At 38.1% G+C, this 11,614-nt stretch overlaps 1 protein-coding gene and 1 pseudogene across 1 annotated transcript in view; one reads left to right on the top strand and one right to left on the bottom strand.

Moving 5' to 3' along the window:
* Nucleotides 1-617, bottom strand: part of LOC147436463 (uncharacterized) — a 2,046-nt gene extending 1,429 nt beyond the window's left edge. The window contains exon 1 of the mRNA XM_086487861.1: nt 1-617. This exon is cut by the window's left edge and continues 1 nt beyond it. Within this exon, the coding sequence (XP_086343987.1) occupies nt 1-617 (617 nt within the window).
* An 8,351-nt stretch (nt 618-8,968) lies between these two features.
* On the top strand, nt 8,969-10,882 carry LOC147436462 (glucosamine inositolphosphorylceramide transferase 1 pseudogene; annotated as a pseudogene).
* Nucleotides 10,883-11,614: the final 732 nt, after the last annotated feature.

Here is an 11,614-nt window from a genome sequence, read left to right as displayed (position 1 = left end):
CAATCCCATCTCTGACTCATGGAAACTTTAAACCCCATTGGTATGCCCAATAATCTGAAAACCTGACCATCTAGTATCTCCTTGCATCCTACATTAATCACTGATATGGGAAGGCTGCCATTAGAAGATTTTACACCTGTTTTTTGATGATTGATAACAGATCCACTGGCATTGCAAAAAACATCCAAGCAATCCATAAAAGCATTTGCTGACTCTACATCTGCATTCAGTAAAGCATTAGTGTCATCTGCAAACATTTGAAGGCATAACTCCTTTATAGCTCCTGTAATTTTCATCCCTTTAAGACAACCTTCTGACATTTTCCTGTTGACCAGCCAGCCCAAAGCATCTGAGGCAATTGCGAACATCAAGGGGGCAAGAGGGCACCCTTGTCTAATGGACCTCATAAGAGTAATAGCATCAGTTAGCTCACCATTCACAACAATTCGAGCAAATGCATTTCCAAAGAGAGTGTGCACAAATTTGATAAAATGTCTGCCTAAACCCATGTCATACAAAGACTGAAGAATGAAGTCCCACTCCATTCTGTCATAAGCTTTATCAAAATCTACTTTAAAGAAGAAAAAATCCTGACCATTTTCCATAGCATGTTCCATTCCTTCCCACAGAGTGATAATGGCATCCAATATGAATCTACCTTTAATGAAACCCTTTTGCTCTTGCAGAATGAAGGTGGACATTAGAGAGCTGAGTCTTCTAGCTCAAGATAGAGCAAAAACTTTATAAATAGAAGTCAGACATGTGATGGGTCTCCAATTGCTGAGCTCCTCCCTACTACCCTTTTTATGAATCAGCTTTACAACACCAGTATTCACACAAGCAGGAAGAGCTCCTTTACTAACAGCTTCTTGCCACACTAGAAGCAGATATGGTGCAATAAAATCCTTGTAGGCCTGATAGAACTCATTGGGTATTCCATCAAGGCCAGGAGATTTGCCAGTCTTGAGGTTACTAATAGTTTCTTTGATATCTTCTAGAGTGATAGGTTGGTCAAGGAAGCGTGCTATGTGTGGAGCAACAATCTTCCCTCTGACCTGGGCAATATATGCTCTTGCCTCTTGAGTTTTCCTATCCCTCTTTGGGAGGCCAGAGAAAATATTAGTAAAGTACTCATGAACAGTACTCAGATTGTCCTTGTGAGACTCAGCAATCTCCCCATCCTTGTTTTTTAGAAAGGGGATGAAATCTTTAGCCTTTTTTTTTTTTAGCAAGTTAAACATAGATTTGGTGGGTCTGTCAATCTTTCCTGCCCAAAACTCTCTAGTGAAAGCAAGGGCACTGTTAGCCTCAAGGAGCTCTTCCTGCTTTAGTGAAACTCTAAGCTCTATAAGTCGGGCAGAGGGAGGGTCAGCTTTGGAGAGAGATTCTTCCAACTGAAGAATCTCCCCTGTGATCATCATCCTTCTTTTAGCTCTAGTTTCTTTAGCTGGTTTCTTATACTTGGCGAACATTTTCTATAACTTCTGTACAGAAACTTCCCAAGCCTTAGCAGGAGAGGGATAGCAGCAAAAGGACTCTTCCACAATAGTTTGCACTTTCTGCTTGATGTAGGGGATGTTTAAGAGTGACTGATCCAAGTGCGGCCATCCAGCCTTATAGCTGTTATCAGAACTTTTGAACTCAAAAATCACAGGTTTATGATCAGACAACAGTATGGAGGCATCTGTTTTGCATTGTACCAACCATAAGTTTTGCAGAACATTTACAGACACATAAATTCTGTCTAATCTAGCAGCCCTAAAGCAATTACTAGATTGTTTATTTGTCCAAGTAAAACCAGTATCTGTAGAAACATCAATCAAGTTCAAGGAGGAAAGCAGCTCACCCCATTGCTCTTTCTCATATCCTGCAATTACCTTTCCCTGAGCCTTAGAACTGTCTTCTAGCTTTTCAACCATGTTAAAATCCCCTGCCATAACAATGTTTGAAGGAAGCATAGAGAGCTCTTGCCAACATTCAGCCCTGGCAGAGATAGAATTAGGTGCATACAGACTTACAATCATGAAGTTGATAGGAGCAGCCAAAGAGACAGAAACCCAGAATCCTTTATTAGACATTTGCACATTTGAGACCAGCTTGGACCACTTGTGCGATATTCCAATGGCTGCACCTCCTCTTCCTGCATTGTGATTAGTAACATGCCAAGAAAAACCAGCACCCAATCTATTTAGATTATTCAAAAGGTCAGTGCCTTTTGCCTTAAGCTCCTGGAGACAGATATAGTCAGGATGCAAGGAAAGGTCCTGCATCCACTTCTTAAGAACCATAGACCTGGCAGGATCAGTCAAGCCCTTGTAGTTAAAGGAGATACCTGAGAGATTAGGACACTTCATTTCTTACTATTCTTTTGTGGTTTAGCCATGGAAACTGAAGCTCTGGTTGGATCATTTGATTTCTCTACTTTCCTCTTTGCTTTAGAAATTTGCATGTTGGGTAGGGTCTCTTCCTCAGCCTGTGACATGAGGATGTCCACAGATGGTACTGGTGAGGAAGCAAGAACTTCCTTTGCTAGGTCATCCTTGTTATTTAGCTCTCTTACAAATTGATCATCCTCATCTCTCATGTCTTGAATGTTCATCTGGGTGCTGTCTATATACTCTCCCTCACTCTCTGTATCTGATATTCCTCTAGTTTGGTCCAAGGGATTAGCAGGAGGTATTTGTTGATCTTGAGGGCTCTGTGAGGGACCAGCAGCCTCAGCTTGATGTGTCCCATTTTGTGAGGGACCAGCAGCCTCAGCTTGATGTGTCCCCTTTTGTGAGGGACCTGCAGCTACATAAGAATCCATGTTGAAAGGATCAAAAACCTCTTCAAGTAGAAAATCAAAATAGTTAGTATTAGGTTTGTAAGTTGTCTTTTTCTTTTGAGGTTTAGTAGGAAATTTCCTGTTGGTTGCCTGCTGGTATTTCGGAGTTGTCGAATTGCCTCCCTTTTCTCCCATATCTTGGGGTTTAGCCTGTTGTAGACCAGGGCAATCCTTGATCAAGTGACCTGTTGAAAACAATGAAAGCAAGAGTTTGGCAGATTTCTATAGAGAACTTTCTGTTCATGAAGGAGAAGCCCTGAACAATCTTTGATAGGAACAGTTGTTTTAGGTGTCCTAGTAATGTCTACTTCAATCAAGATCTGTGGATCCCATTTAGGATTAATACCTCCTCTAGATTTCTGCCCTAGGACTTTTCCAAATGCTCCTCCTATTTTTCTTAACCAGGGATAGAATTCGACAGGCAAGTCCGGGAAGTCCTAAGGCATACAAGCATACAAGCTTCTATACTCAAAAAATGTTATAAAAAGCATGACCATACAACAAGTGTCACCTAGTATGCAAAAACAGTCATTTAGTACGTGTGTCCTATGATTTCCTTTGAATCAAAGTAGTCGTAACCTACGACCATTAGAGGGATGAGGTTTTAATGCAACATGCATTTTTCCATATTAAATGGAGTGATGAATGTTGTTAGCACAAATCCGCAAGTAGACACTATGGTTTATTTTTTAGAGAATAACAAGTTTTTTTTAAAAAAAAGTATTGAGAAGTCAGCTTTTTATTCCACCAACGCAGTGCATCAGGTCGGGCACCTAGGATCATCCTTTTCCTTGAGATACCGCCAAGGGCACTTAGTGGGGGTTGAACCCACCACCTTAGTGATGCAAGTCCAACCCTATTCCAACTAAGCTCGCCCCCTTGGGTAGAGAATAACAAGTTTTCATCACCCATAACCATCCCATGAAATTAATGCATGTATGGATTAATCCGATCAAAAAAGGTGTAGTCACCTCGGGCTATTAAAGTCATAGGACCATGGTCTTGTTTAAAAGAAATTCAATGAAAAAGAATAACCTGACTAGTGCTTATCATGGCCATTTGATAGGATTCCATGTGCGTGCATGCTTACTTTGGAGATCTTGACTCCACTCACAGAGAGCCGTCCTAACTTTGTAGTGGTTTACTCAATTTTCACCGTGATTTGTATTCACAGTGGTGTTTGTGTGTGCCTGTGTGTGTATTGGGGGGGAGGGGGGGGGGGGGGGGGGGGGGGGGGGTTCTCTCTTACTAAATATCGGACTCTAGAGGATGTGGCACCCTCTAGAGTTCACCACATGGTGCGCTAGGAAACCAGCTTTGACTGGTTGCCAGTCAAATTTCATGTCTTAGCTTTTTTCAAGGTGGGCAAAATGCTCAAACCAAAAAGGTTTTTGGCCTGCCCAAAGGGCAAAGGCTATAGCGTTGCCTTCTCTTTTTGCTGACTAAAATAGGAAAAGGGTTGAGTTGTATTTTTAAGCATTTTTTAATAAGTCAAAAATGTTGATTGGTTAAAATAAAATAGTGGGCACTCATTGAAATGAAGAGTGTGTAAATCTAACCATGGACATATCTTGAGTTTTGAAATATGAAGTGAGTGCCTATTTTTGGCCTGCTCAAAGGGCAAAGGCTATAGAGATCACTTCTCTTTTTGCTGACTAAAATAGGAATAAAATTGAGTTGTATTTTCAAGTATTTTTTGATAGACTTAAAATGTTGATTGGTTGAAATAAGATAGTGGGCACTCATTGAAATGAAGAGTGTGTAAATCTAATGATGGACATATCTTGAGTTTTGAAAAATGAAATGAAAGCTCATATATCAAAGAAAAGATTTTGTGTTGCCCAGTGCCTTAGAAAGCATGAAACGGACAGCCTTATATGTTAAATGATAAAGCTTAGAGGCTCCACAAATCCCAAGAGTCACTTTTTTATTTTGAAATTTGAGAAGTTCTTTTATCCATCTTTTCATTTTGAGAATTTCATTCACGGTTGAAACTTGAGGTAATAACTAAAGTTGTCATTTTTTTGGTTAAAACTTTATGAAAGGAATTTATCCTTTAGAGCTTTAATCTTTAAAGATTTTTTTTTTGAGATTTTAAAGCTAATCCAATGAGGACATTAGAGTTTTATGACTTATTAACTTAGAACTTTAAAGCTTTTAAAGTGGGATTTACAATTTAAGGATCTACAATTTTAATTTGTAAAAGGCGCTCTAGAGCTTAAAAATGTAGAATTTTTAAAGTGGGGTGTAGAGCATAGGGATCTAAAGCTTAAAGTGTAGAGCTTAAGGTTGCTTTTTAATTCAATTCACTACACTTATGCTTTTTTTTAAAGCTTAGAGATGTAGAGATTTTAAAGTGGGATCTAGCCTCATATCAAGGCCTAAAATTGACGCTTTTTTTTGTCAAGGGTTAGGTAATAACTAAAGTTGTCATTTTTGTTGGTTAAAACTTTATGGAAGGAATTTATTCTTTAGAGCTTTAATCTTTAAAGATTATTTTTTTTTGAGATTTTAAAGCTAATCCAATGAGGAACTAGAGTTTTTTTTAATTAGAAGGTAAAAATTTGAATTAAAGAAAGTGAATATTACATGGATCCACAGGTAGGGGGAGGGTCACCCCGAGACGTTAGAGTTTTAGGGCTTACTAACGTAGAACTTTAAAGCTTATAAAGTGGGATTTACAACTTAGGGATCTATGATTTTAATTTGTAAAAGGCGCTCTAGAGTTTAAAAATGTAGAATTTTTAAAGTGGGGTGTAGAGCATAAGGATCTAAAGCTGAGGGTGTAGAGCTTAAGGGTGCTTTTTTAATTCAATTCACTATGTTTATGTTTTTTTTAAAAGCTTAGAGATGTAGAGATTTTAAAGTGGGATCTAGCCTCACATCAAGGCCTAAAATTGACGCTTTTTTTTTGTCAAGGGTTAGGTAATAACTAAAGTTGTCATTTTTGTTGGTTAAAACTTTATGGAAGGAATTTATCCTTTAGAGCTTTAATCTTTAAAGATTATTTTTTTTTGAGATTTTGAAGCTAATCCAATGAGGAACTAGAGTTGTTTTTTATTAGAAGGTAAAAATTTAAATTAAAGAAAGTGAAAATGTTACATGGATCCACAGGTAGAGGGAGGGTCACCTCGAGACGTTGATTTTTAGGGCTTACTAACTTAGAACTTTAAAGCTTTTAAAGTGGGATTTACAACTAAGGGATCTACAGTTTTAATTTGTAAAAGGCGCTCTAGAGCTTAAAAATGTAGAATTTTTAAAGTGGGGTGTAGAGCATAGGGATTAAAGCTTAGGGTGTAGAGCTTAAGGGTGCGTTTTTAATTCAATTCACTATGCTTATGTTTTTTTTAAAAGCTTAGAGATGTAGAGATTTTAAAGTGGGATCTAGCCTCAGATCAAGGCCTAAAATTGACGCTTTTTTTGGTCAAGGGTTAGGTAATAACTAAAGTTGTCATTTTTGTTGGTTAAAACTTTATAGAAGAAATTTATCATTTAGAGCTTTAATCTTTAAAGATTATTTTTTTTGAGATTTTAAAGCTAATCCAATGAGGAACTAGAGTTTTTTTTTGTTAGAAGGTAAAAATTTGAATTAAAGAAAGTGAAAATGTTACATGGATCCACAGGTAGGGGGAGGGTCACTCCGAGACGTTAGAGTTTTAGGGCTTACTAACGTAGAACTTTAAAGCTTATAAAGTGGGATTTACAACTTAGGGATCTACGGTTTTAATTTGTAAAAGGCGCTCTAGAGCTGAAAAATATAGAATTTTTAAAGTGGGGTGTAGAGCATAAGGATCTAAAGCTTAGGGTGTAGAGCTTAAGGGTGCTTTTTTAATTCAATTCACTGTGCTTATGTTTTTTTAAAAAGCTTAGAGATGTAGAGATTTTAAAGTGGGATCTAGCCTCAGATCAAGGCCTAAAATTGACGCTTTTTTTTGTTAAGGGTTAGGTAATAACTAAAGTTGTCATTTTTGTTGGTTAAAACTTTATGGAAGGAATTTATCCTTTAGAGCTTTAATCTTTAGAGATTTTTTTTTTTGAGATTTTAAAGCTATTCCAATGAGGAACTAGAGTTTTTTTAAATTAGAAGATAAAAATTTGAATTGAAAAAAGTGAAATGTTACATGGATCCATAGGTAGGGGGAGGGTCACCTCTAGACGTTGATATTTAGGGCTTACTAACTTAGAACTTTAAAGCTTTAAAAGTGGGATTTACAACTTAGGGATCTACGGTTTTAATTTGTAAAAGGCCCTCTAGAGTTTAAAAATGTAGAATTTTTAAAGTGGGGTGTAGAGCATAGGGATCTAAAGCTTAGGGTGTAGAGCTTAAGGGTGCTTTTTTAATTCAATTCACTATGGTTATGTTTTTTTTTAAAGCTTAGAGATGTAGAGATTTTAAAGTGGGATCTAGCCTCACATTAAGGCCTAAAATTGACGTTTTTTTTTTTGTCAAGGGTTAGGTAATAACTAAGTTATCATTTTTGTTGGTTAAAACTTTATGGAAGGAATTTATCCTTTAGAGCTTTAATCTTTAAAGATTTTTTTTTTTGAGATTTTAAACCTAATCCAATGAGGAACTAGAGTTTTTTTTTATTAGAAGGTAAAAATGTAAATTAAAGAAAGTGAAAAATGTTACATGGATCCACAAGTAGGGAGCGGGTCACCCCGAGAAGTTAGAGTTTAGGGCTTACTAACTTAGAACTTTAAAGCTTTTAAAGTGGGATTTACAACTTAGAGATCTACAGTTTTAATTTGTAAAAGGCACTCTAGAGCTTAAAAATGTAGAATTTTTAAAGTGGGGTGTAGAGCATAGGGATCTAAAGCTTAGGGTGTAGAGCTTAAGGGTGCTTTTTTAATTCAATTCACTATGCTCATGTTTTTTTAAAAAGCTTAGAGATGTAGAGATTTTAAAGTGGGATCTAGCCTCTATTAAGGCCTAAAATTGACCTTTTTTTTTTTTTGTCAAGGGTTAGATAATAACTAAAGTAGTCATTTTTGTTGGTTAAAACTTTATGGAAGGAATTTATCCTTTAGAGCTTTAATCTTTAAAGATTATTTTTTTTTAGATTTTAAAGCTAATCCAATGAGGAGCTAGAGTTTTTTTTTATTAGAAGGTAAAAATTTAAATTAAAGAAAGGGAAAAATGTTACATGGATCCACAGGTAGGGAGCGGGTCACCCCGAGACGTGAGAGTTTAGGGCTTACTAACTTAGAACTTTAAAGCTTTTAAAGTGGGATTTACAACTTAGGGATCTAAAGTTTTAATTTGTAAAAGGCGCTCTAGAGCTTAAAAATGTAGAATTTTTAAATTGGGGTGTAGAGCATAGGGATCTAAAGCTTAAGGTGTAGAGCTTAAGGGTGCTTTTTTAATTCAATTCCCTATGCTTATGTTTTTTTTTAAAGCTTAGAGTCGTAGAGATTTTAAAGTGGGATCTAGCTTTAGATCAAGGCCTAAAATTGACGCTTTCTTTTTGGTCAAAGGCTATTTTGCGTATCAAAACATGTGCTTTAAAAAAAACTCATGTCATTTGACATGCTAGAATCTCAAAATTGCCTATCATTTTTTGTGTTTATATCTTTAAGTTAACGATATATATAAAAAATTATATAAATTGATTGCATTACACAAAGCATATAAAAGGGTACTTCAAAAATTGCATCTCAAGAAGAAAATTTTATCAGGCCTGACATGATTCCATACATTATGTTTGTGTTTATCCTATCAAAACACCACTTTGATATTCTTAAATCCTTCATAGCGGTCAATATTTATGGTGTAATTTGTAAATCACTTTCTCTATAGATCAATATGATTACCATCCTAGTAGTTTTTTGTTTCAGTTTCATATTCTTTATTAGTTTCCTTAATTTGGAAGGCCTTGTGATTTTATCACTTGTTTGTGGTCACCCCTGCTAGTTGGTTACTAAGTTACTCATTTAAAAATGGTTATGGAAATGATAGCTTGGAATTGAGAATATGACAAAGTATAAAAAATATAATTCCCCACTTTTTCTCTTGAGCCGATGTACATTGAATGCAAGAAGTAGTGAAGGGTAGGTTCTTTTTTCGTGCCCTGGTCCGACTCTGTTCATTTTTGCTTAAGGCTTCACCGCCAACTTTCCAAGGTCGATGGCTATGGCAGCATGGCTTTGAGGGGCTTTGTCATTTTCACTTCACTGCCAAGGGTCGAGATAGCTTTGTCTTTGAGGGGCTCTCTCTCTCTCTCTCTCTTCTAGCCATTTCGAGCAATGATAGATTAGGCTATGCACGCAATGGGGGCGACCATTTGTCTATGATGGTCAGCTCTATCGTGTTGGCCAAGGTTGTGCTGACACCTATGAGCATAGGATTCGTATTTTCCGTGTGAAGACTCTCACCAGAAGAATGGAATGGAGCAACGGCCTCTCAACTGATGTCAAAATGCACCGGTCTCAACTGACGTCAACACTACATTGAGCCTCATTTACATTGAACAGAGGCTCCTCTGCCATAAAGCGCAGAGTCAGGCCGAACAGTTTTGCAGTGTTCTTGTGCTTTGTGATGGGTGTCGTGGCAGTTTGTATTGGAGTGCGGTCTTTTTTTGTTGGCAATGGAGCTGAGGAGCCTTACCATGTTGAAGGGCAGTATTCACAATTCACAATGGTCACAATGACCTATGAGGAAAGGCTCTGGAATCTGAAAGTGTATACTAGGCATTATTCGCGCTATGCATCAGTTCGAGAAATTGTGTTGGTTTGGAACAAAGGGCAGCCTCCAAACGGATTTTGACTCTGTTTGCCGGTCCACATTAGGGTTGAAGAAAAGAACTCCTTGCAATCGTTTTAAGTGTGATCCTCAGATTAAGACACGAGCGGTGTTTGAACTAGATGATGACATATTGATGACTTGTGATGATTTGGAGAGGGATTTTAAGGCGTGGTGAAGTCATCCAGAGAGGATTGTGGGCTTTTAACACGCCTGAATGATGGTAGTCCTATGAAGTATAGAAATGAACGCTATGCTCGTGCAAAGAAGGGCTAAAACATGATCTTGATTGGTGCTGCTTTTATTGACAGTGAGTTGGCATTTCCCAAGCATTGGAGTCAAGAAGCGGACTAAGGAAGAGCTCTCGTCGATGAGCTTCTCAACTGTGAGGATATTCTCTTGAATTTCATTGTGGACAATGTTCGAGAGCTGTAGGTTGTTTGCCTATTGCAAGCATGCTCGCAAGCTTCCACATCTCAGAACCATAGGAAAATTGGACCTCTCCTAAGACATACTTGAATGAGGCCTTTGGCCACTTGGCATTTGGGAACACAATCCAGGTCTGTTCGGTGAAGCTCTGCCACAATGTGCCAATGTGTCAAAAGATAACAAGACATGTGAGACATGCATTAGCATGGTGTGACTGGATTATGGTCATAATCACTTTATTATGCTACCATGGGCCTACAACGTTCTTATGGGAATGCTCATACCTCTGGCATCCATGTGTATGTTGATGGTGTGGGGTATCACGTAGGGGGCGAAGAAGGGACAACTAGATATTGATGTGTGTATCAACAATCTTCATTTGGCATCATTCTATGGAAAGTTGACTTGAACATAGGAGGGGAGAGGATGTCCCTCGGCATAAATGAGGCTACCTTTGTGAGGCCTCTTACAAAGCTTGCTTTTGCACAGCCTATAGATAATATGGAGAACTATTTTCACCAGGAGAGCCTAATTGGTATAGGGGACACTAGCAAGGTGTACAAAGTTGGGTTTAAAGATGGGTCTATGGTTGGAATCAAGAAGTTGTTGCAGTTCAGCTATCACTAAGAAAGAGAACTCATAGCAAATATGGATACTTTGAGCAAGACTTAGCATAGAAACTTGGTGTTCTTGTTAGGCTATTGCAAAATGGGCAAAGAAACGCGGTTAGTTTTTGAGTACATGGAGAGTGGAAGCTTAGATGATTCTCTCATGAGCTTCGATTCTTCCCAACATCAACCAATATATTGCTTTGTCATCTCATGAATCCTTGGTTTGATCGTACACCGACAATAATTTTTTGAGAGAGAGAAACTTTAAGCTTGAAGTAAATTAAGCTCTAAGTGAATTTAGAAACTTTAAGCTTTAAGTAAATTAACTTTAAGCTCTAAGTGGATTTGTTTAATAAGGCTAGAATAGATTGATGTGCCCTTTTCATTGGCAGGCCTTGTGATTTTATCACTTGTTATTCACGCATGGGGTCTTAACGTGCATGGAGCCTTTGAAGAGTGGGTGCTCTACCACTCCTCTAAACGCAGCTCGGATGCAAGGCATCTGCCTGCACAAACCTATGATCTTGCGCCTTAGGGGGGATGAGGGGGTCTATGTGTACAAGTGCCCCTATTACCGGTTGCACCATGTAGACATAGAGTCCGATTTTTAGAGCAACCCACGTTGGTGTGTGTGTGTGTGTGTGTGTGTGTGTGAGAGAGAGAGAGAGAGAGAGAGAGAGAGAGAGATGGCAACCAAACAAGAGAATCTCTTTGGCACAAAACTTAATGGTCCATTGTGTATGTATGCAAGTGAAATAAATGGTGTGGATCAAGCTCGTGTGATTGTGTGTGTATTGGATCGTGTTATGCCAAGGCGACTATTGAACCATGTGGAGTGTTTATGTACTCCTGGTTTATGGCACTGTTTGTTTGCAGGATGTTTCATGGGGAGTGGATGTGGAGCTGCCCATGATCTCAACATTTCATGCTCAATCAATGGCTACGTTTCTCCAAAGGTGGTGTGTATGACTCCCAACCATCCTCAAGGGGTATTGCACTCGGCTC

This window comes from Adiantum capillus-veneris, chromosome 18 (assembly GCF_014529385.1).
Source record: "Adiantum capillus-veneris isolate H3 chromosome 18, ASM1452938v2, whole genome shotgun sequence".
NCBI classification, from domain to species: Eukaryota; Viridiplantae; Streptophyta; class Polypodiopsida; order Polypodiales; family Pteridaceae; genus Adiantum; species Adiantum capillus-veneris.
The sequence above is the reverse complement of the archived record's forward strand: the minus strand, read 5'-3'. Positions and strand labels throughout refer to the sequence as shown.